This window comes from Astatotilapia calliptera, chromosome 7 (genome assembly GCF_900246225.1).
Source record: "Astatotilapia calliptera chromosome 7, fAstCal1.2, whole genome shotgun sequence".
Classification (NCBI taxonomy): domain Eukaryota; kingdom Metazoa; phylum Chordata; class Actinopteri; order Cichliformes; family Cichlidae; genus Astatotilapia; species Astatotilapia calliptera.
The window spans coordinates 53,755,906-53,779,146 of NC_039308.1; the positions used below are offsets into that span (position 1 = coordinate 53,755,906).

At 39.7% G+C, this 23,241-nt stretch overlaps 2 protein-coding genes across 5 annotated transcripts; both read right to left on the minus strand.

Annotated features, from left to right (window-relative positions):
- Window positions 1-501: 501 nt before the first annotated feature.
- Window positions 502-14,356, minus strand: incenp (inner centromere protein). Of its 2 annotated transcripts, XM_026175725.1 has the most exons (20): window positions 14,181-14,355; window positions 11,299-11,444; window positions 11,098-11,208; window positions 10,376-11,007; window positions 10,240-10,288; window positions 9,384-9,487; window positions 9,248-9,284; window positions 9,003-9,090; window positions 8,771-8,911; window positions 8,438-8,455; window positions 7,454-7,563; window positions 7,257-7,377; window positions 7,051-7,158; window positions 6,806-6,945; window positions 5,951-6,071; window positions 4,905-5,003; window positions 3,302-3,337; window positions 3,020-3,082; window positions 2,776-2,932; window positions 502-896 (listed from the first exon to the last, which is right to left on the minus strand). In XM_026175725.1, the coding sequence occupies exons 2-20, from the start codon at window positions 11,433-11,435 to the stop codon at window positions 724-726; spliced, it is 2,445 nt and encodes an 814-aa protein (XP_026031510.1). In that variant the 5' UTR covers window positions 11,436-11,444; window positions 14,181-14,355; the 3' UTR covers window positions 502-723. The 2 variants fall into 2 exon arrangements, with proteins under 2 accessions (XP_026031510.1, XP_026031511.1); XM_026175726.1 differs by lacking the exon at window positions 8,438-8,455 and having other exon boundaries at window positions 14,181-14,356.
- Window positions 14,357-16,234: 1,878 nt separating this feature from the next.
- pgghg (protein-glucosylgalactosylhydroxylysine glucosidase) lies at window positions 16,235-22,829 on the minus strand. 3 transcript variants are annotated; one of them, XM_026175734.1, is made up of 14 exons: window positions 22,530-22,824; window positions 21,822-22,127; window positions 21,530-21,740; window positions 21,025-21,460; window positions 20,821-20,940; window positions 18,654-18,785; window positions 18,473-18,584; window positions 18,279-18,351; window positions 18,047-18,183; window positions 17,835-17,968; window positions 17,409-17,504; window positions 17,233-17,330; window positions 16,913-17,136; window positions 16,235-16,542 (listed from the first exon to the last, which is right to left on the minus strand). In XM_026175734.1, the coding sequence occupies exons 2-14, from the start codon at window positions 22,063-22,065 to the stop codon at window positions 16,466-16,468; spliced, it is 2,094 nt and encodes a 697-aa protein (XP_026031519.1). In that variant the 5' UTR covers window positions 22,066-22,127; window positions 22,530-22,824; the 3' UTR covers window positions 16,235-16,465. The 3 variants fall into 3 exon arrangements, with proteins under 3 accessions (XP_026031519.1, XP_026031520.1, XP_026031521.1); XM_026175735.1 differs by lacking the exon at window positions 18,473-18,584 and having other exon boundaries at window positions 18,067-18,183; window positions 22,530-22,825; XM_026175736.1 differs by lacking the exon at window positions 16,235-16,542 and having other exon boundaries at window positions 16,993-17,136; window positions 17,282-17,330; window positions 22,530-22,829.
- Between the last annotated feature and the right edge of the window lie 412 nt (window positions 22,830-23,241).

Consider the following 23,241-nt stretch of genomic DNA (forward strand, 5'->3'; position numbering starts at 1 on the left):
TTTTAGGGATCAGTAAACCCGAATAAAGAGCATCTGAACTTTATAATAATAAATGCAGAGAATTCTCGGTTGTAGCCTGAAACTAAACGAAATTAAAAACCCAGATTTTAAACCAATTACAAAGTCTATAACTGAGAGGCTGCATGTGTGATCTAGATCGATGTAACTTAAGTCAAGCTAAACCTTACTTTAGTGAAATAAACGCACCAAATTTAAAAATTTTCCCCAGCCGTGGTGCCAAAACTATTAAGTAGCTATTCTGGAACACACAGCAGACTTCTTAGCAGAGGATTTCCCTGAGCTTTAAGCTTTACAACCAGCTTTCAACACAGTGCTGCATTTTGAACTAAAAGTCATGACAACTGCTGAGTGACAAAATCCTTTTACAGCACATACCTCTAATAGAGAAAGTTTGACATACCAGATTGAAGAAAACAACCATAAATATTATAAAAGAGATTCTGCTTTAATGTCCAGCAAAAACAACCATCACCATTGTTATTCAGTTAACCTGCTTTTAATTTACAAGCCAAAACAAAACAATTACATTTCTAAAAGCTAAACAAACCACAGATACAAAAACCTACTGAGACAAAGATGTGAAACACAAACATACATTTAAAAAGAATATTCAGAAAAACAAAAAAAATGACTTTATTTGAAACAGATTTTCAGAATTTTAACTATACAGCAGTTTAATACATCTGTATGAGTGTACAGATGTTACTTTCCAGCTGGAGGCGAGTGCCACACTGCAGAGCTGGTACGTTTAAAATATCTGGGCTTGCTCTTGTAAAAGATGTTTTCTAGTCGTGGTGACTCGATTGCTCCAAAGAAAGAGTCCAAATCAGGAGGGTTGAAGTATTGCTTCATTATTATCTGCTGCAGATTGGGACCTGGAAGAGAGAGAGAGAACACAAACAGGTCTGTTTAGGGGCTTTAAATAGCATGCAATATCCACAAACACATGTGGGTTTAGCTCAGTTTGGTAGGGGTGTAAAATTGTGACATAGAGACCAGAACTGTGATACAAATGTCTGAAATATCTTATCATGGTTCAAGTTTCCTGTAGTGTCATACCTAGGATTCTTCATCCCAAGTTAAAGTGTGCTAATATCAAGGGAGCCATTACATTTCAAGTTCAGTCAGGAAATGAAGTTATATTTGTGATCAAGTAATCAGTTGTCCAACAGATCTCAGCAGATTTCTGCCTCTCCCTATTGAAGAGACTTCTTCCTCTCCACTGGTGCCAACAAATACGTTTGGTTTTTTTTGTTTTGTTTTTGTGGTTAGTATTTATTCGTTTGTGCTCTGCCCAACTGGGAATGAAATGCTTGGACCAGCTGGCTGTTCAGGGTGCAGAACACATGAAAACATGGACGTTACAGAGTGCCCTCTGGTGGCCAAACTATACAATCTTAACCACTGTAAATGTTCACATTGCACATGTGCAGGTATGGCCAAAATCTCATATCCCAATAACAATATACAGGGCTGTAGACTAACTTTTTGCCATGGGCGTAACTTTAAAAAGTTAGGCGTACCGGCACACAGCCGACAGCGCTGTAAACAACGGTAGACTGGTGGGTAATAAGCGAATGAATAATACAGAAAACAGATTGGAGACGGGAAACTGAAAGTACAGAGAGAGAGAGCGAGAGAGAAGCAAAATTCATGACGACATTGATCAAATGTGAAGCACAGTTTGCTGCTTCTTTTGCAGCTCAGAATCAGCGCAAACACAGAGCGGACCCGACGCAGAATCGCCGAGCTCCGACAGCGTGTCCGTCTGCGGGCCGTCGGCTGAGAAAGCCGAGAAAGACAAAGCTGATTCTGATGCGTCGGGTCTGTGTTACGTCTTTGTGTGGAATCCGTGTACCTGCTCTCATTTGCTGTTTGGTTGTTGTTGAAATTGTTTTGCCAGGGAAAAAAAAAAACTCAGTTATATTTAAAAGTCGATTCAGGATTTAATGAATCGATATCGCTTTATTCAAGCTACTCACCTCTCTCTTCCACCTGCACTTTCAACTGGACCACAGCCAATCAGAGAGGTCCCGCCCCTTACTATCTCTGATTGGTTTAGTCCACGATAGGGGCATAATGTGTGTCTGTTGCTGACCACAGGGAAGGTTGCAGAATTTTATTATTTTTTTGCTACCCGAACAGTTGGTCGCACAGGTGCAACCAAATACTTTTTACTTTTTTTTTTTTTTTTTTTAGTCGCACCACTGAAAAATTTGGTCGCATTTGCGACCAAATTGGTCGCACTCTAGAGCCCTGATATACATCACAAAATAGTGGCTTTCTAAATTCTGTGAATCTCGGGCACCTCAACTTGTCTCAGATTTTCAAAGCAGGGTCTTAAAAAAAACCATCATGGTGCTGGGCCATTTCATTTCACCAGCAATTCCCTAAATTTAGGCTCAGAGTTTCAGCCTAAATTTAGGGGGGAAAGAAAGAAAACCCCAAACGCCAGACATGGTGGAGAGAAAAAAAAAAAAAAAAAAAAAAAAAAATTCTCAGTCTTCCTGAGGCAAACAAATTCAGGCTTGGTGACCCAGATAGAGGAGAGTTAGAGTTAGAGTTAGTTCATGGAGGTTACAATATTTCTTTGACTGGAGCTGTGTAGTAGCAGTAGTAGGACTCCATGGTGAATTTTGAGCTTAGTATGAATCCACCGTAACAATTTGAGACAATCAATTATAACTGAGCTGGATTAACGTGTAACACATAAGCACTTCAGGTATACTGAAGAGTTAAGAGATCATTAAATACCTTCTGCCCAGGATGGAATAGGCTTCCTTGGTGCAGACTCGTCATCAGTAGAGTCATCACTGTTTTGGTCCATCCCATAGTCTTCTGAATTTTTGGACAAAATCAAAGGTTTATCTCCACCCTTTGGCGTGATGGCATATGACTGTGGCGAGGAGTGCTGCAGAAAGAGGAGGGAAAAAAATAATTTAGTCTTTGTTTAGAATAAATATACGTGTGTTAAAAATACATAAAAACAATCACATACCTCAATATCAACAGTCACGTTGAGATCACCACCTTTTCCTACAGGTGTGCTCATTACTGAGCGCTGAACAGTTCAAGAAAATTGGGAAATTACACATTAATTTACACCCTTTGAAACATTTATTATAAATGTTTGCTACTGAGAAACTAAATTAAATGCTAATCTATTACCTTTGTCATGGACACACACGTAATCATTTTCACATGCTTAAGGCTTCAGATGAAGAGACATGGTATAATGAATATAATCCAATGTAAAAAGTATAATATCTATTGTTATTACCTCAATATCCACAGTCACATTTAGGTTAGCAGCAGTCTGTATTGCATGGGGAGAGGGAGAAGGAAATTTAATAAGGTTTAGGGAAAAAAACAAACAAACAAAAAAAAAAAAAAAAAAAAAAAAAAAAAAACCACCCTTAAAAGCGGTTTCATTTGAAATATTTTTGTTGACTATATGATCTCAAATAACAGAACGCATAGAAACACAGGAAATATTTCTGTAGTTTGGGTTTGCTCCCCAGTTTGTACTAGGGCTGCTCGATTATGGCAAAAATGATAATCACGATTATTTTCACTGAAATTGAGATCGCGGTTATTTGACGATATTTCTTTAACCCTTTAAGACCTACTATAGAACCAAGTCCACCAGAGCTTATATTATTTTTTTTACATGTTGTAGTGCCATTTGTGGGAGCATTTCAAGTTGCTAAATAACTGTTATAGCCCATATTTTAATAATATGTATGCATTAAGTCCATAGTAACTACATTAATTGCAAAAAAGTGCAATAAACTACAAAAAAATTTATATCGTTTTTGTTTTTTTACATATATTTCTACTTGGAGAAATTTAAGAGGTTTATCCCTCAAAACTTTAAATACAAAAAAGTTGCAAAAAATAGTTTACAACAACAGGAAATTTAGTTTGAGTATCTTCATAGTTTTATTTTGGAGATACACCAATTTTTATATACTGCAGGAAAAACAAAAAAAACAATCCTATGATGCAAATTTGCAAAGAAAACAGCAGGTGCATCAAAATAAACTATTTCCAGCAGTGCAATTTGAGTTCTAAGCATCCCAGAAACTATTCAGAAAAGTTAAACATGACCAGTATAGGCTTTTAAGGCCTACAAGTAAAAAACTACATTTTCCGCGAAAATGACGTCACTTCCGGTTTCGGGCAGGAAATGGCGGACATGCGATGTTTGCGCTGACGTCTGTTTCACTGTGGGAAGTGTTACGAACAGCTGATCGGATCGGCAAAGCCTGTTTCTGGAATATTATGTTTTTGTTCCTGCAAGCGCTTTTTATGCAATTTTTGCAAAGCTTTATGTGGAACAAAACCGTGACCGAGGACAAGCTGATGGCATAAGATGTAAGTACAACTCCTCCGGTTTCATATGCAAAACAAATTATTGAGCTAGCTTACTCGGTTCGGGTTCTACAGGGATTTAAAAATAGTTACACAAAACGGAGCACTCTGACCGGATTTAAAGGGTTAACAATGACTTTAGAAAATAATATAAAATAGTGTGCAACACCACTGAAGTTTTTTTTTTTTTTTACCTCTCTTTTCAACCAACAGCAGTCACTCTCCTCTCCAAATAACTTCTGCTTAGCTTTCCGAGCTTCCCCCGGGTCCTCTTAATCAGCGGTCTCCAACCTTTTTTGCGCCACAGACCGGTTTATGCCCGACAATATTTTCACAGACCGGCCTTTAAGGTGTCGCGGATAAATTAGGGAGGGGCTAATAATCGGCTCTGTCATTTTTAATGATCGTTGAAAGCCCAGATCGTAATCGTGATTAAAATTCAATTAATTGAGCAGCCCTAGTTTGTACCCATGTTAAGATGTCTCGATGAACTGAAGGTTTTGCTGTACCTGTGTTTTAGCAGCCTCTTGAGCAGCAGCGTCCCTCTGCTTAGCAGCTTCCAGCTCTTTAGCAGCTTTCTCTTTTGCTGCCAGCCTTTGCTGCTCCTCCTAGTGGAAGAAAAACCAGACAGCTGAGCAGCTGCAGTCACAAACAGCTGCTGACAGACATCCTCATACATTAAGTTAATGAGATTACCACGTGTTGAGTTTTTATGAGAAGAGAAAACTTTCCGAGTCATTTCCTGAAAGAGTCCTGCTAATTAACATCTGCTGAAGTGGATCCCCATCAAACACCGTGAACGAGAAGCTCTAGCATAGACAGTGGAGAACCTGCTGCAGTCTTTACATACCTCACTGACCATGACATCAAATGCAAGAAAGCCACAGACTTGCATGTTTCTGCCACACTGATTATGTGTGTGCACTTTCACCGTTCAGTACTTTAGGACTAAACATTGAAGTAAATCTGATTTCCTTTGCTCTGCTAAATTGAAAGTACCTGAAGTAATTTTCTCTGCCACATACAAAAATGAGCTGAAATACTGAAGCCACTGACAAGTGAACTGTGATGCTGCATCACATTTCTTTGCTGGGAAAGCACCCAGCAATAACACATATTGGTACATACACCACAGAGAAAAAACAAACACCACCACAGGTTCACATTAGGACCAATACCTTATAGTTTGGGCCAATTAAAATGGTGCTTGTAATATGCATCATCAGGGATTGTAACATCTAGTCCTTTTATTTAATAATGCTGCTAATATTATTATTATTATTATTATTATTATTATTATTATTATTATTATTATTATTATTATTATTATTATTAATAATAATAATAATAATAACAACAACAACGCACAGACTCACATCTTTAATTTCAGGGTATTCACACCCATGTTTCCTAATCATCTGAATCAAGTTCTATTTTTTGTTTTTAAATATCAAGCCCAAACATGGGGAATTCCACTCACTTTTTATTTCTCTTATTAGGAGTAACTATTGCGAGTGCTCAAACATCAAGTTTTGTTTAAAATTCCGTTTCTTACCAGTTTTCTTTTTTCCTCGAGTGCCTTCCTTTTCTCCTCGAGTTCCCTCATCTCTTTCTCTCTCGCTGCTCTCTCAACTTCACGCTGCAGAGCAAGAGCTTTTTCTTTCTCCACTCGCTGTCTGCAAGCACAAACATCACATCAACTTTAAAAACAAAATCCAAAAACAAAACCTGGAGTGAAATCACATCCTTTTCTTACAGGCTTTAACAATCTTTTTTGTTTGTCATTTCAGGTAATTAACACTTTAGGTATGTTAGGTATGGTGTTTTGTATATACACTACTCCTCCACATCACTGATCACAGTTTCCTGTTAACTGTTTCCATCTGTGAGGGACAGAGAGTAATAAAGGACAATTTATGGATGTTTGGAAAGTGAGAAATTTATTAATCATTTGAAATTCACATTGTTTAAGTCCTACTTTGCAGAGCAAAAAGTTTCCAGTGCAGCAGGATGATATCAGAGCCACCACAGCTCTTAGCACTAAAGTTAACAATAGCCTTTTAAGCTAAACATCTGGAGTTATATTTGTAACGGTGACTGTTAATGTTAACAACTGTGGATATATTTTATCTGATAAGCCCAAGTAACAGGTGTCCTTAAATTGGCAGCGGGGTCATTTATAATATGGAGCAGACTGGTTGTATAGCCAAACAAGAGAAAAGACCCCGGTCCTTTCTTTTTTTGGGGATACATTTTCAGTTTAAGAGGAAAAAACCGTTACAGTTAGTGGATTCTTAGAAAAGCCAATCAAAACCTAACAGTACTAATATATGCTCTTGTTTAATCAGGACCACATATTATTCTTCTGCATTCCTGTATACTGTGAGAAGTATTGAAATCATCATATGACCTTTCCGCAGCAGCTTGCCGTTCCCTCTCCAGCTCCCTTTCCCTCTCGCGTTCTTGCTCCCTCTTCAGCTCGAGAGCTTTACGAGCCTCTTCCTCAGCTTTCTTCTTGGCCAGCAACTCTTGCTGTCGCTTTTCTTCCTCCTGATTTAACAAACAAACAAACATGCATGCAGTATAAGAAAATATAGTGCCTTTAACCCTCTGCACAAGAGCTGTAGTGCCAATACTCCACAAAAAGCAAATAACCTGCTGAATCTTCTTCTTTCTGGCCTCCTCTTCCATTTTCCTCTTCTGCTCTAGCTCCTCTTGACGCTTCAGGGCCGCTTTCTTCTTGGCCTTCTCCTCCGCCACGCGCTGCATGAATGTGTAGAATGGGAAAGACCGAGCAAATGTGAGTTGGTTTCTTTTAAAGCGGAATATACAGATTCAGGCCCAACAGAGCTGTTGCATACCTTATCATTTTTCTCATCAAGCTGAGCCATTTTTTGCTCAATCTTCTTCTTCTTCTCTTCCTCCCTCTGCTCCTCTTTTACTTTGGCCTCAACGACTCTTCTTAACCTCTCATCCCTCTTCCTAGAAGACGATGTTAGAAGTTAATTAAAAGAAATTTAAGTTGTGCCTTTGATTCTGAAATATGTGCATGGTTAACCTTTTAAGTTCCTCCTGTTTCCTCTTCTTATCCTCTTCCATTTTCCTCATCCTTTCCTCCTCTTGCTCCTGCTTCTTTTTAAGTGCTTCAAGTTTGTTACGCTCTTTTGTCTGAGAATATAGAACAAAGAGGTTACAAATTAAGTAGATTTTCAAATAAAAACCTCATCCTGTCACAAAGAAATATGATCAAGATGCTGTAAGGTGAAAAGGTGGCAAACAATCATAAAATTTAAAAAAAAAAAAAAAAAAAAAAAAAAAAAGGGGGGGGGGGGGGGGGGAGGAGAAGGCCCCCTACAAAAATAAAGCAAAAATCCATCCAAAATGCCAGTTTCATGGTCTCTAAAAGGTTCAGTTAAATCAAATGTGCAGATTAGAATAAGGAAACTATGCATTAAGAAGGCCATGAGGGAAAAACCACCAAGTGCACAAACACAGCACTGTACAAATCCCAAAAGTAACTGTGCGATATACTTCCCCAGTTTTATCTTAATCCACAAACAGGTCAATCACATTCAAAAGAAAATAAATAAAAAGCTTAGGTTAAGATGGATTTCTACTTTATGATGAAATAATGTCTCAAAGACAACACTGAGATTACCAAAGCTATTTAAAGTGATTTGATTTCTGTTAGCTTACAACATGACAAACAAAGACCATTAGTGATCCGTGAGATCAGGCTGATGAAATGTTTACAGAGCAGCCCCTTCCACACACGGCCGCTGTGAAACAAATGCATTTGATAAGCTTCAGGTTGTTTACATGCAGGTCGATCTCATGCCCATAGAAAGTGCAGCGCAGAGTCCACCTTTACATTTAGTACTTGACTTTTTATTTAAAACACCCAAATGTCATGCCAGTGGGAAAGAGGCTTGGATGGGGAAAGTGCTAAATGAGTACAAGTTTAATCAAGTCACACAACGGGAATATTAAACACCAGCAATGCCCAAAAACAAAGTGCTTCGATGTTTGACATTACACTTACCACTATGCTAGTGTTGAACTGAGGAGAGGAGAAAGCACATCCAAATAAGGTCCGCATAATTCATACCAGACCACAAATATGACCCACAACATTTATGAAGTGTGTTTTTTTGTTTTTATTTGTCCCCCCACATTTTAAGCTCCCATAAGTTTCTCAAATACATACAAGATTTAGGTTTATGGGATACTCACTGATGAAAGGACCTTTTCACATTAGTCAGATTAAAAGTGACTGAATGCAACTTTAAATTCACTGCAACACTGACTATACCGAGCATGTGGAGAGAAGCTGGTACATATTAAATAATGCTACCTTGCAGCGTGTGAAGCCTACCTTAGGATCAATCCTCAGAGGAGTGTTGTGTTTGATGAAGGACTTGATCACTGCGGTCCGGCCGACTGAATTCGGAGTCATCATCAGCATCTGATTCTTTTGGACTGTGTGCAGAAAAGACTTCATGTGGGGTTTGATTGCCTGTTCATCCAGAGCAAACAGAAAGTGTCAAACCTTAAGAAATCCACTTAAAACATGAAAATGTCCATCAACCATATTAAGAGCTTCTTACACTTTGACTTTTCTTGGGAGGAGAGCACCTCTTTGTCGGACTTTCATCTATAGTATCAGGTGCTTTACGCTTAGTGCTGCGACTTGACCTTTAAAAAAAAAAAAATTAATTAATAAAAAACAAACAAAAACAAACAAACAAAAAAAACCCCACACAACACAGGTAGAAATAAATAAATAAAAACACAATTCATTTAGTTTTTCCTGTAAATGTGCTCTTTATCACAGCAGTCATATAGCACCCACCTCCGAACTGGCAGCAAATTCAGCTTCTCAGTGACATCTGAAAGAAAACAATGTTTTCAGTGCAAATAAGTCTCAAATGAAATGACATTTAGACTTAAAAAAATATATATATTGTATTTGTTAATAGTTTCCATACTTGCTCGGTTAGGAGTCATCTCACTGATAAACAATGATGGGGGCGCCAGTTTGGGTGAGTTTGCAGCCACGGAACGAGTGATGCGCACGAGACGTGTTGTTGCTCTGTACACAACAACAGTGGATTTTTAAAAACGAATAAGATGTGATTGAAGTGCAGACTTTCAGCTTTAATGCAGGGGGTTTAACAAAGATTTTACTTTAACTGCTTGGGAATTACAGCTTTTTAGTTTTCACTTTTAGTTTTGCAGCATTAGGCTGAGTCTGAGCACAGCCCTGTACATGTCACAGTTCATCCTGCTACTTCATCAATAAACACATCAAAAAATGACCTGGTTCCACTGGCAGACATTAGGCCCATGAGATAACACTACCTCCACCATGTCTGACAGATAATATGGTATGCTTCAGTTTGGTTTCCCTCTTTCTCCATACTTTCTACTTCTCATCATTCTGGTACAAGTTTATCTTGTTTCTACTTGTACAAAGAATTTCTTTCCAGACCTGAGCCAGCTCATTTAGATGATTTCTGGCAAAGTCTAATGTGGGCTTCCTGTTCTTGAGCATAATTTGTAGTTTGCATCTTGTACCAACTTTGTGCATTTACATTCATGAAGGCATCTGTTGATCACAGAACGTGACAATGAGATGTCTACCACCCTCAGCTGCATGAGCCCTAAAGTTAAATCCAACATCACTCCTAGGTTTCGTGCTTATTGGCTTTGGGTAAAGATTTAGTTTAAGGATCAGTAGATTCAAGAAGACCATTCAGAACTTTTTTTTTTTTTTTTTTAAAAGCTCTGTTACAAAACCATATCATTACGATTCCCATATCCTTTTTTTAAAATAACACTCACACTTCCTGGTTTTCCCTCTCCATTTCCTCCTCCTCCACGCAAGAGTCATCTACAATAATAAAAAGTCAAACATTTCAAACAGCCCTTTAATAATTGGGAAATTAAGTAATTATAAGCAAACTAGTCCTTTTCTTACCACTAACTTTGGTGCTACATGTGGAGTTACCCGCACGAGTAGCTTTCCTCTTAAGCATGGAGCGGCGCGAGGCACGGCGGACAGATTCCTGAGTCATACTGTGCCGCAGGCCAGCCAGAGAGTGACGTAGCTTCAGGGAGCACTGCACAGAGCTTCGCCTTGAGGTTTGAGCAGATTCAGCTATTGCAATCTTAGCAGCTGTACGAGGAGAGGGCTCAGGCTCTTTTGCAAGCTCAGCAGACAAGCGGTCTGCATGAGAGATGCTGACAACGGCTTCAGGTAAGGGAATCTTAAGAGACTCAGGAGGTGTGGCGTTGCCAACTGTGTCATTTGGTTTGACTTTAGCATCATTCACCTCCTTATTTTCAACCACCACCTCCTCCTCCTCCTCCTCCTCCAGCATCTGCGTTTTGTTTTGCACTTCTTCAGCTTTATCGCTGTCATGAGGTGACTGGCTCTCATCATCTACCACCTCAGGCTTTGTCTGTTTGTTTCTGCGAGTGGTGCGTTTGGACTGTCCAGTGCTGCTGGTGTCAGAGGTGGAGACCTCAGAAATGGGATCCTCTTTAGCAGTGAATTGCAGTGATTTAACAGAAGAGCCACGAAGGTTACTGCGCCTTCCCTTTGAGTATCTAAGCAGGAAAGGATAACGTAAGAGTTACAAAAAAGGTACAGCACGCTTCAGACTGCCTTCACTAAAACCAGGAACTGATAAAACAAACCTTTGCTTTCCTTGATTTTCTTCTTGGCGACCCAAAGACACACGCTTCCTGCGACTGTTTTTCTTCTGTGACGGCGTTTTTGGCATCAACTCTGGTTCAGCATTAAAATCTCTGAAACAAAGAAAAGAAAGCACTCCATTAGAGAAAAATTAAACACATCTATAGAGTAGAGCTACATAGAAGAACATATTTATAGCCTACCTTGAGAACATGCGATTGGCTTCTTGTTGTATCTCCTCAAGCCAAACCATGTGGACATTATCGATTTCATCGATGATGTCTTGTGCTTTGCCACCTAACATCTGCGTGAGGGATAGCACTGATAGTACAGGGTTCATGGTGACGACCTGAGGCACAAAAAGCCAACAGTTCTGAGATCACAAGAATAGTTAAGACCCAATTTACAGGGGTATTAAAAAAAAAAAAAAAAAAAAGACTCATTTTTATCTTTTTTAGTGCCAAAATCAGCAGGGCTCTCCTAAAAATATGTCTTTTCTTTAAGTGAGGTTAAATTGATATGGGGGAAAAATGTAATGTACTGAAGCTTCAGTACATTATTATCAAAGAGAGGAAAATGCAATTTTTCCAAATCATGCTTATGTACAGTCACCTCCCAAACACCAGTTTTGAACTGGGGGGGAAATTGAAAACCTTTAGTTTTTGCTATGATCTTGCTTTCTTTTTCCCTTGCAGTGGAGCCCCTTCTCCCCTCTCCAAGATTATGGATCAGCTGTTAAGAGTCACCTTAGTTTCAAGCAGCCCCACACGGAGCATCAGCTACAGTTTAGCTGAGAAAATAATTACTAATCTTAAAATTTTACCCATACCCTTTAAAGCATTAAATCACCTTATTCAAGGACTTATGAAGCCCTAATGCAGCTGGGGAATCTACTTAGTTCATTGAATGGGGCACCATCAGCGTTTGAAATGTCCTTTTCAAAATAGCTTATTAAAAATGTTTCATATGCAGCAATGTTTGGTTTTTTTAAATCCTTCTCATTGTCTCAATATTTTTTGCATTTCTTTTCTTTGTTCTTGTTTGTAGTGTTTTTGTTTTGATTTTTTTAAATCAGTTTTAGGACGACATATTTAATTCCTTTATATGACACACCAATAAATAAAATGCACCAATATTATAATAAATGTCAATCGGTGAAAAATGGCTGGTCTGAGTATTTCAATAAACTGCAGATCTACTGAGATCTCCTAACATAGAAAGAAGAACAGAATAGCCTGAAAAAGAGAAATTATCTAGTGAGTGGCAGGTCTCTAGGTGACAATGCCTTGTTGATGCCAGAGGTTAGAAGAGGCTAGCCAGACTAGTTCAAGGTGATGGGAAGGCAAAGGTAACTCAAATAAACACTCATTACAATTACGACATGGGGAAAAAAAAATAATACAAAAACAAACCAAAAAAAAAAAAAAAGAAAAAAAAATTTCTCAATGCCCAACTCATTCAGTGTTAAAGCAGATGCCGTACAACATCAGAAGACTACAGGGGGCCATTCCTGTCAGTTACAAAGAGGAAACAGAGGTGACACTTTCCACTGGATCACCACAAGTGGACAAAAGAAGACTGGAAAACCATTGCCTGATCAGATAAGTCAACAATTTCTGCTGCAACATTTGGATGATACAGTCAGAATCTTGTGAAAACAACTTGGAAGCACAAATCCATTGATGGTTCAGGCTGGTGAGGATATGGGGGATATTTTCTCGCCACACTTCACCCCGTTACCAGTTGCTTACAATTTCCATGCTTTTAAGGTCACAGTGTACTCCTCTTCTGACAGTGGTCACAAAGCTAAATTCATCTTAAACTTGTTTCTTGCACATGAGAGTGAGTTCACTGCACTCAAACGGCCAAACAAGCAACAGATCTCAAACCTGTAGAGCATCTTAATGATGTTGCTGAAGAGGAAATTCACATCATGGATCTGCAGCACCTGTGTTATGCTTTGAAGTCAGTGTGGACCAAGCTCTCTCAGCAATGTTTACAGCATCTTGTTGAATCTATGCTATAAAAAAAATTAAGGCAGCTCTGGGGGCAAACGTGGGTCCATCCCAGTACTAGCAAGATGTACCTAACAAAGTGGCCACTGAATGTAAGTATTACACGGGTAATATCCGAACCAAATGTGCTTAAAAAGAAACCCCGGAGTTCCTTTAAAAGGATTAACGCACTAACCATTTTTTCATCTCAATAACCAATATCTATCTATCTATCTATCGTTCCTGTTAAAAAACTGTTTTATAGAATAAAACGTTTTACAATAAGACTTTAACCTTTGGACAGCTGTGCAAAGAATACAAGTAATATTAGACTAACTAATGTGTGGGATTTCCTGATAACGTATTGTAACGTTCACAAGAACCAGACGGTTGGGTCTCAGTTTGTCCGTTTATTCGCCACATAAGCAAGCGGGTTGCTAACTCAGGGGAGAGCGCACTCGTGCTACACCTCTCTTCAGCCTGGCACCCACACAACACAGAACCCAGGTCCCCCCCTCCCCTTCCTCCACACCACCCTCCCTACTTCCTGCAGCACAACCAAACATGAATCTTAAAAGAACAACAACAGTGTGCAAAGATAACCAACATGTACAATAACACTTAACCATCGTTACAGTATACTAAACTTGAACAGTGCAGTTTTCCACTTCCGCGACTACACTATATGACAATTAAGGTCGGTGGGTATTTAACAGTGTTGTCGACCAAGAGATTTGTTTTTAATATCTTATTGCAAACCTGGCATGTTGAGATACCATAAAAATAGCATCATTACATGAGCTAAATATTCCAAAAGCACTGAATAATGTATTGAAGTGAACAAAATTAACAACGTTTTCAAATGAACAAGCTAGGTTAGCTAACACAAGACACTTAAGACAGTGCACGCATATTATTTTAAATACTACTGTAAGACTGTTGCAACAGTAATTTTAAGACACATCCGCATAATATAACACATCTTTATCGCGTTTTACTGATAGCTGCTCTGCCGTGTCCTAAAAGTACCACGTTTGCCAGCTAACGTTGATGACCTTAGCTAACATTGTCTATAATGTCAAAATATTTACCTTTGATGTTCACTTTTCTGACGGCTCGTTCTTTTAAAAAGCTACATCAATTGTATACTTGCGTAAAAGACAAATTTGCTAAAACGAGGAGCTTCCCACTTTAATGAATATCCAAGAAGACAACAGCGACCCTACAAACTGTCCCGCTGAAACCGTTTATAACTTGTTCAAACCTCTCCAGCCAATCATGAAGCGCTGTGTCCCCGGGAGGCGTTCGATTTGTGGATTGGAATATTTGGATGGGCGGAGCTCACCCCGGTCAGAATAGCTGGGGATGAGGCGGAGTGCCGAAATTCGTGACACGAGAACTCAAATCGTGCGAACCCGAGCAGACGTTCAAGGCGGAGTTACTGCGCTGCCCAGATTTAAATGGACCAATCGGAGATCTGTCGTGGTCCGCCCCTCCAGCACTCAAACATGCAGGAATGACAGTGCAATATAACCAAAGTGGACCAGTTTAGAAAAATGTATTTTATTCTTTGTTTCGTTCTTTTTTCTTTTTATTATTTAAAATCACGCTTGGAAACTGTGGGTTTAGAGTTCGGCTGGCTCTTATTAGTAAACATCTGGATGGAAAGTGTGGATGTGCTCATTATCAGAAAAACCTAAGACTCTAGATGGTGTTGGATTATATAATAGTTTACCACAGGGGATTTGACGATTAAAGGGTAGAGGGTCGCAAGCACACACAACACAAGCACTCTAGTGTGCCTAAATCAAGAAGACGACACAATTGTATTTCAAGTAAACAGTGATGACCTTCCTCTGGATTTTTTCCCCCCTGCAGACTGAAATAGTTTTCTCCTGTCAGGAAGCAAAGCTACAGGATGCTTGAAGTCATGAATCTTACAAAGGTCGTGGTAGTCTGTAAGTCAAAGTAAACAGAAATGCATTGTGTATATACTCTTGTGCCCTCATCCTTCCAGTCATAAATAAAAGTCTATAATGCATTTTAATTATTGTAAGTTGTTTAGTGTTTTGCTTTTTTGCATGGCATATCTAACTACAACTCTAATCATCTAACAGTCACCATTAAAAAGTGTGGATGTGCTTAGTGTCAGGCAAATTAACATAGTTCACTAAAACTTACTCCCTAAATTAGTCTTTTCTTAATGTAGTCAAAGGAGATGGTGCAAGTATTCATTATCCCCAAGTAGAGAGACACTAGGGAGTGTCACAATTTTTACACGGTGATAATGTATCAATACAAAGACACCAAATATCTATATCTCTTCAAATAAATTAAAATACTCTTCAAACACTGCAGAAAGGAGGGCCCTTTTCACGCACCACATCTCCTGAGGAACCTTGGAAGAGCAAATTTACATTAAATCAGTTAAACAAAACAACATCCTACACTTTATACACTTAGTTTGACCAGTCTATCTCCTAATTCAAGGTATTGGCTTGGTCACATGAGTGAAAATTAAACACCAACCTCCTTAAACCTATAAAAGAAATTGATGGCTGGTGATTTGTTTAATTTGATCACATTATGCATTCCTGCAAACAACTGCAGTCTGAGTTGGACTGACTGCAATCACTGTCAGACAGATTGCTGAAGGTCTGCAAATAATTGCTGTCTAATTTATAAATGCAGACAGATGGCGAACATGTTGCCATCAGTCTCCAGATGTCCGAGTCTTGATTAACAAACAAACTCGAGGGGACTCGACTCAACTGGCTGCCAGCGGCTTGTATTCTGATAATACTCCAGTTGGTAAATCACAGTAAATGTTACTGCAATACTCTGCATATGACAAAATGTTTAAAATTGCTATAGTATCATATCATGAGTTAAATCAAGTGATAATATTGTTACAATGCGGTGCCTGGTGAGTCCCATCTTGATCAAGGACAATTAGCATACATAAAATATAAAAAATATACAAAGATTAAACTCAAATGTCAAAGCTGCTCTGAACTAAAGTGAAAGGAAGAGATTCAAAACTAAAACAAAAACACTAAATAAAAATACGTAATTATAATAACTCTGATAATCATATTTCCTTTGACATCACAAACTTCAATAACTCAGTAATTTAGACTCAAAGTTTCTCTGTATTTCTTTAATTAACTTTAAAAGTCCACAAATATTACACAAATCCATCAGTGTAGTACTGTATTTGTTGCCCTGCTCAGATCCGTAGCTGCTGGGGGACTTAAATTAATACTGCCCTTCTTTATTCCATACATTTAGTAAATCAAGCAAAATATAATAAAAACAAATAATATGCTTTCAACTGTCAGCATGTGAAATGTTTCGGAGGATCGGTGCTCAGGTTTCAGAAAGGCCAGCAGGAAGCAGCTGAAATCAGTTTGCAAACGTATCCGGGCTCTCGAGGGAAAGTTACCGGCTGCCCTGAAAATATAGACGTATACAAGTTTGGATCAGGTTCAGGTATGCACACCGGTTTCAAATCTTTTTCTGGCAGGCTATGCTTTTGAGTTCATGCCCCACACATTATTTTTTGACATCACTTCCAGCCTAGATAAGGTAAGCTGGAGAAGATCACAGTCTTGAAGTTTTTTCCCTGATTATGAGATTCATATGTTTTTCACTTCTATCAATATTGTGTCCCCATATAAACAGTTAAATGATAATTTCTTTTTGCTATACTGTGAGAAGTGTTTGTCTCTTATTAACATAGAAACTATCAAATTATCTTCATGAATAAAACTTTCTCTGAAGAACTGCATGTTCAAACTGCATGTTTGAACTTGTGCTTTACCTGGTGTGAGGGGGATTTTAGTTCCTGATGCCTTCAGGACAACTTGTAAATTACAGGGCTTAGTATTGCCTGGACTGCCTTCCTGTTCCCTCAGTATGATACAGACTTCTTCCTTCCTCAGCAGCCAGTCCATCTGGCTGCCCAGGTAGTTCACACCACGGACACAAAGCTCGCAGACGTCGTTGGGAAGCAGTGACGAGAATGCCAGGCAGTCCTTCTGAACTCTAGGATATAAAACAAGTATGTGAAGCTTTGTATCACTGTGAACACACTGTGGACTGAACACACCGAAGTGTTTATTTCCTGGATTAAGAACTAACCTAAAACCGGTGTAGCCAAACAGCACAGCTTGCAGAAATCCTCCCATACCTGTGAGAAAGTTGACTGCACCGGAGCCATCGGATGATTCACTCCATACCTGCGAGGAAAGGTAATCAATCTTTCACCCAGTAAATGTCAGGTGTGTGTTTATGTGGATGTGTGAGCCAAAGGGTACCTGGAACGGGCCCTGGATGTTGTTGAAGCACTTTTCAAGTAAAAGCTGAGCTTTCTCAGCCTCCCCGAGCTCCAGCCAGCCGATTGCAAACATCCCCTGAAAAAGGAAAGTAAAAAGTTTTGATTCAAATATGAACACAAAAGTCAGTCACTGCACCACAGTGAGAAGTAAGACTTCTTATTAAGTACATTAAGTACTGATTTGGATCCTCTTTTGTCTTAATAACTACTTTAACCTCCTAAGACCCAAACTCTTTCATGGCATGCATTTTTAATTTCTTTCTGCTATTGGGACAAAATATGATGTCCACATATGTGAATGTCAGGTCCAAGGAGGTTAATTCTTGTTGACACAGATTCAACAAACCTCAAATTTAGTTCATTCAGCAGTTTCATGTGACCATAGAGGATGCTGTGTCTTTCATACCCATGTCATGGCTGGACCGTGAGGGTCTGTCACTGGCTCGTATGCTTCAAGGTCATTCCTTCTAACCTCTGGGGACATCGGCAATCCAAGAGGATATCCCAGCATCACTGTGTCCGCCTGCTTCACGGGATGCCCTGTTTGTCACCCAGAGGATATTCTAGCATCAAGTTAAGAATATTTAAGGTTCTTTCTTAACAGAAACAAATATTAACCTTTAATGTAGCCGTCGTACTCAGGGTGGTACTGATGCTCTTCGTCAAAAGGTATCTTAATGTATTCGGCCACTGCTTGCCATTCCTTGGGCGCAGGGTGCTGAAGGAGTTCAGCCAGTTCAACAGCAAACTGAAGACTGAAGACAAATAAGATATTTTCATTATTACTGGTATTGATAAGACATAAGTTATAAGGTGTTATAGTTATAAGTTTAATCTTGAATACAAATACCCAAGCTTGGCCACTGTGTTTGTGTACACAGAGTCATTGACATTGTAGTAATATTCATCGGGTGGCATGACACCTGAATGGAAACAACATGAAGTTAACGTTCAATATAAAATAAACCAAAGTGTGAGTAAGATCCTTTCATTAAAGCGGGTAACTGATGCACTGAATTTATTTGGCGTGACGAGGTTGAGTACCATCTAGGTGATATTTCTGGTCCTCGGGCTTCCAGGTTACCCTTGAAACCCAGTAATCAGCCACACCATAGATGACCTCGCTGCCCAGTCCCTCTCTGAACATGGACAGATCCTAAAGCAAAGAGCTAGATTAACGACGCCAGGTAGGAGGGACAGTGAGTGAGGATGTGAACGAGCATACCTCGGTGAGGTAGAGATAGTGCTGGAAAGCCAATGTGACATCTCCGTTGATGTGAATCTCTTGTTGTCCATAAATGTCCTCTGGACACACCTCTCTCCCTGACACAGCACTCTCCCACGGGAACTTTAGACCCTGTAAAACAGCATATTTCTTTAGAAGACTCAGACTCTGTTTGATTGTTATTATTAAAAAGTAAAGCCAGACCTACAGAGAGTCAAATATATGGCTCTACAATAGCATACAGCAGATACTAACTGTGCACCAATGGTGCAGATGTACAGAAAATATTACAACCACTAGGGTCTGAGGTGTTAATACAGCTTTATTCTCATGCCAAGTTCATCTTTATTCTAGGATTTTCATTATTATATCCCAGTTGTTACTCTTACTCTCAGAATATGTCACACAGTTAAACAAAACAAAAACAAACTGCAAGAAAAAAAGGATTATAAGAGAACATGGATTTTCCACTAAATATGGGCACTGTGAATGCACCAGGACACGCAACAGCTATTACGATCATAATCTCTTTCCAAGTAAGTGATGGAAGGATACCAGGTTTCAACAAAGTCGTCCTGTTTATCTTTTACAGTATATCTGATTTTACAGTTGAATCTGTCGTTTCTGCCTCACTGTTGTACCCACTGCTTGTTTTGTTTTTTTTACAATCTAACACTGAGTTATTTGCCTGAAATTCCTCAGAAACTCTTAATAGTATTAAGATTTGCTCTGGTTCTGAGTAGTTTTGATATTACAGATTATATGTCCAACCTGTAGTATTGCTTATACAGCATCCTTGCAGGTAACTGTGAAAGTATTCAGAAGGTTAATATGTCACATCCTATATTAAAAAAAGCACAACATTTGAAAAAATGTCTTAATGGACTTTATTGTAAATATCTGCACAGGAATATTAATTCCACTGTGTCAGGAATGTGTTTTAAGACCTGTTCTGATAACAAAATCCGCCTGCGAGCCTCTAAAACTGAACAACGAACATGTTGGATGTTATTGTTTAGTCCATAACCAAATATTTAGAGAGTTTGGTTGGGTGGAAATTGTGTAAATCTACCAAATGGAATCACCACTGTTGGTGGAAACTAATATTAACACGAATAACTTGACTGTTTAACCAACATTAAACAATGGTTGAACAATAATTGGTTACAGCTAAACCCGGCCAAAACAGAAACTTTTGATTATTGCACCAGACCAGACAGTGCAATACCTGATATTAAACGGCGACTGGGTGACTTAGGTTCCTCACAGAAACATAACCTTAGAAACCTGGGTGTTGTTTTTGATGAAGCTTTTTCTTTGGAGGGACATTTAAATCAGATAGTAAGAACCTGCTTTTTTCACTTGAGGAAGATTACAAAACTTAGATCTATCGTGTCGATAAGTGAACTCGAGATGATAATACATGCTTTTGTCTCTACAAGACTCGACTACCGTAACAGCCTGTTTACTTGTCTAAACAAGAAAGGGCTAGCTCGTCTACAGGTTGTTCAAAACTCTGCAGCGAGGCTACTGACCCCCTCAAACAAGGGAGCTCACATGACCCCTGTGTTACAGTCGCTGCACTGGCTACCAATCAGATTTAGGTTCCATTTTAAACTTCTAGTTTGAACTTTTAGAGCATTACAGGGACAGGCCCCTCCCTATGTTGCTGATTTGATTCGTACACATACCTCTTCTCGTAACATGAGGTTATCAAACCAAAACCTTTTAGTGGTCCCCCACACTCGTTTTAAAACTCGAGGGGACTGATCTTTCCAAGCTGTTGCACCCAGACTGTGGAATGCACTTCCCCAATTTCTACGGTGTTTGGATTTGGTGGAGACCTTCAAAAAGCAGCTAAAGACATTTTTATTTCAAAAAGCTTTTAACTAGACCAGGGTTTTTATGATGTATTTATGACTGTACTGTGTTTTTACCTTGTAAAGCACTTTGTGACACATGTCGATGAAAGGTGTTATATAAATAAACTTTACTTACTTACTTAACTTTATTTTATTTTTTTATTATTGTAACTTTGTTATTTACTTTACTGTGTTCTGATGTACCACCACATCATGAGTGCGTTTGTGTGTTCTGTTTTCAGAGTTGAACAGAAAAAAAAACAGTAGAAACAAAAAACAAAAACACTCCACCGATCGTCTTATACCTTGTAGCCTTGCTTTTGGGCGTTGTCTTTAGCACCATCTATGGTCCCCACCCTGTACTCCAGCACAGCTCGGGCTAGTTTCGGATAAAAAAGGGCTATCCCGGGATACATCCAGATGTCCTGCCACAGGAAGGAAGAGTCATTGTGTGACACAACATATAACAGAATCAACAACACATGGCCATTGGCTGAATCTAGCCTCACTTGGTCCCAGAAAACATGGCCCCAGTAGTCCTGGCCTTCTCCACCATTAGAGAGCCCTCCTGGACTGACTCCACCAAAAGAGCTGGAGGTGTCATGTATGGACGGGAAAGCGCTGAGGAGGTAGAACATGCAGCCAATCAGGGCCTTGCAGAGGCTCTCAGACCCTGTCACCTCCACTTTGCTCTGCAGCCACAGCTCTTGCCAGGCCTTCTCGTGAGATGGACGCAGACTACCAGTTGCCATCAGATTCAGGCCCTCATCAAAACTGGCCTCAGCCAAGTCTAAACTGCTGGCTGCAACCAGGATGAAACCCCAGCGAGCCTCGCTGTGCTCGGGAGGGAGCATCAGAGTCACGGGCACGGGGGTCCAGATGAGGTGCACAGTAGGACAAGAACCTCCAGGGTACTCAGCTGTGGTTGTCTGTCCCTGGATGTGGCTGAGAGAGGGCTGGATTTAGATTGTGCAACAGTTTTTCCTTTTACTAAAAAAATGTTGTTAGCCTCACCTGCCTCCTCTGTAATCAGGACCGGTCTCAAACCTGATGTCTTTGCTTTGAGGTGTGAATGAGCTGACCAGCTTAACCGTGACAGGCTCCTGTGAGGTCGCCTGACGCTCCAGCAGGATCTCCATCACCATCAGGTTGGGATAGTGTCGGTGAGAGTACAAAGACTGTGTGGCAGTGGCGCTAGCGGAGCTTAGAGTGTGAATAAAAATGCCTGCACAAGAACAGGAGAGAGAAGTATGAGACCAGATCGGCAACAACACCATTGAGAAAACACCTGCACAGGAGAGTCTACCTTTGTGGGTGTCCAGGCTGTAGGTGTGTTGGACAGGTTCCTCTAGCTCCACCTTAACAGCTAGAGGGCAGGGGACATCTGCTCTGTGGCAGCGCCCGCCCTCCCCATTATAAACGCCCCCCATGTGCATGATATTATTGTACACCCTCCAGCCCAGATGGCCATTCGCAAGTGGAGGGAGGAAGCGGAGGTTACTAGGGAGGGTGTCGGTGGTGAAGATGTAAGGGTCCGAATCACAGGACATGATGAGGAGATTACCTTCACTTTAAAGGCTCAAATCAAACCAAGAAGTCAGGAAGTTTTCACCTAAATGATAAAAATGTTTGATTTGGAGTGAAAAACCATTAAGATTAATAATGCAAACATAAGACTGTAGATCTCAAAGGCTTTTTTCCTCTGTGGACCTGGACCCTCTATTTTTCACAGGTTCACGTTAGTAAGACCATTTGCAGAGTGTAGACTTTGACACTTATGTGTCACAAGCCATGCCTAAATATAACCATAAGATGTGTCATGCAGACACTGGTTGAAATTTAGCAACGCAAAAACAAAAATACACAAATAAAGATAAAATGTCCCCTTATCAAGTAAAATCATGGTTTCAAAACACATTAAAGTTAAAGCTCTGTCGCTGCTGCCAGCAGCATGCACAAACACGTACAGTAAGTCCTTAAACTCATTACTTAAGCGGGAATGTTTTATTCTCACGTGAGAAGGAAGAAGCATCTGTTTCCGTAACAAAGAAGAATGCAGGAAAACCAAAGTCCAGGCGAGACCCGGACGAGATCCCAAACCGCTTGTTCTTTAGGGCTCAACTCATGAAACAAAACAAAACAAAACAAACCCAAAACTTTATGTGCTTTTATTTGTTCGAGATTTCATATCTAGTGCACTCGAAAGTTGTTGATGAAGTAGCTCTAACTCGTTTGTAGGAGGAGACCTGTGTCGTGCAGCACAGAAAATCTGGATTTAGTTCAGGTCTCATGTAAAACATGGGCTGGATTAACTGTGGAGTTTAAAGTCAGTTAATTAAATCCAGATGCTCTGTTAAAAACAGCATGCCCTTTCCGTGTTACTGGCGATGTCAGGTGCACTTTTCATGTTGTGCATAAAAGCAAGACATTAATGTAAACTTTATTTAAATGCTGATAGTTTAATGAGACCGGTTATGTCACAGGCTCAAATGGCTGCTATCTTATCCGTACATATATCCAATTAAATCAGCAGCACACTCTTCAGGCCACACAGAAAAACTGTTTGTTGTCGGCCTGTTCCCCAGAGGCATCACGTCACTTTCTCCAAATTAAAGCTCCTCATTTTCCCATCGGCTCCACAGTCACACTAAAAGTTTTCTCTTTGCTTTAGCAGTCAGACTTAGATGCATTGTCCTTGTTCGGATTTTCTAAACACAACATTTTCA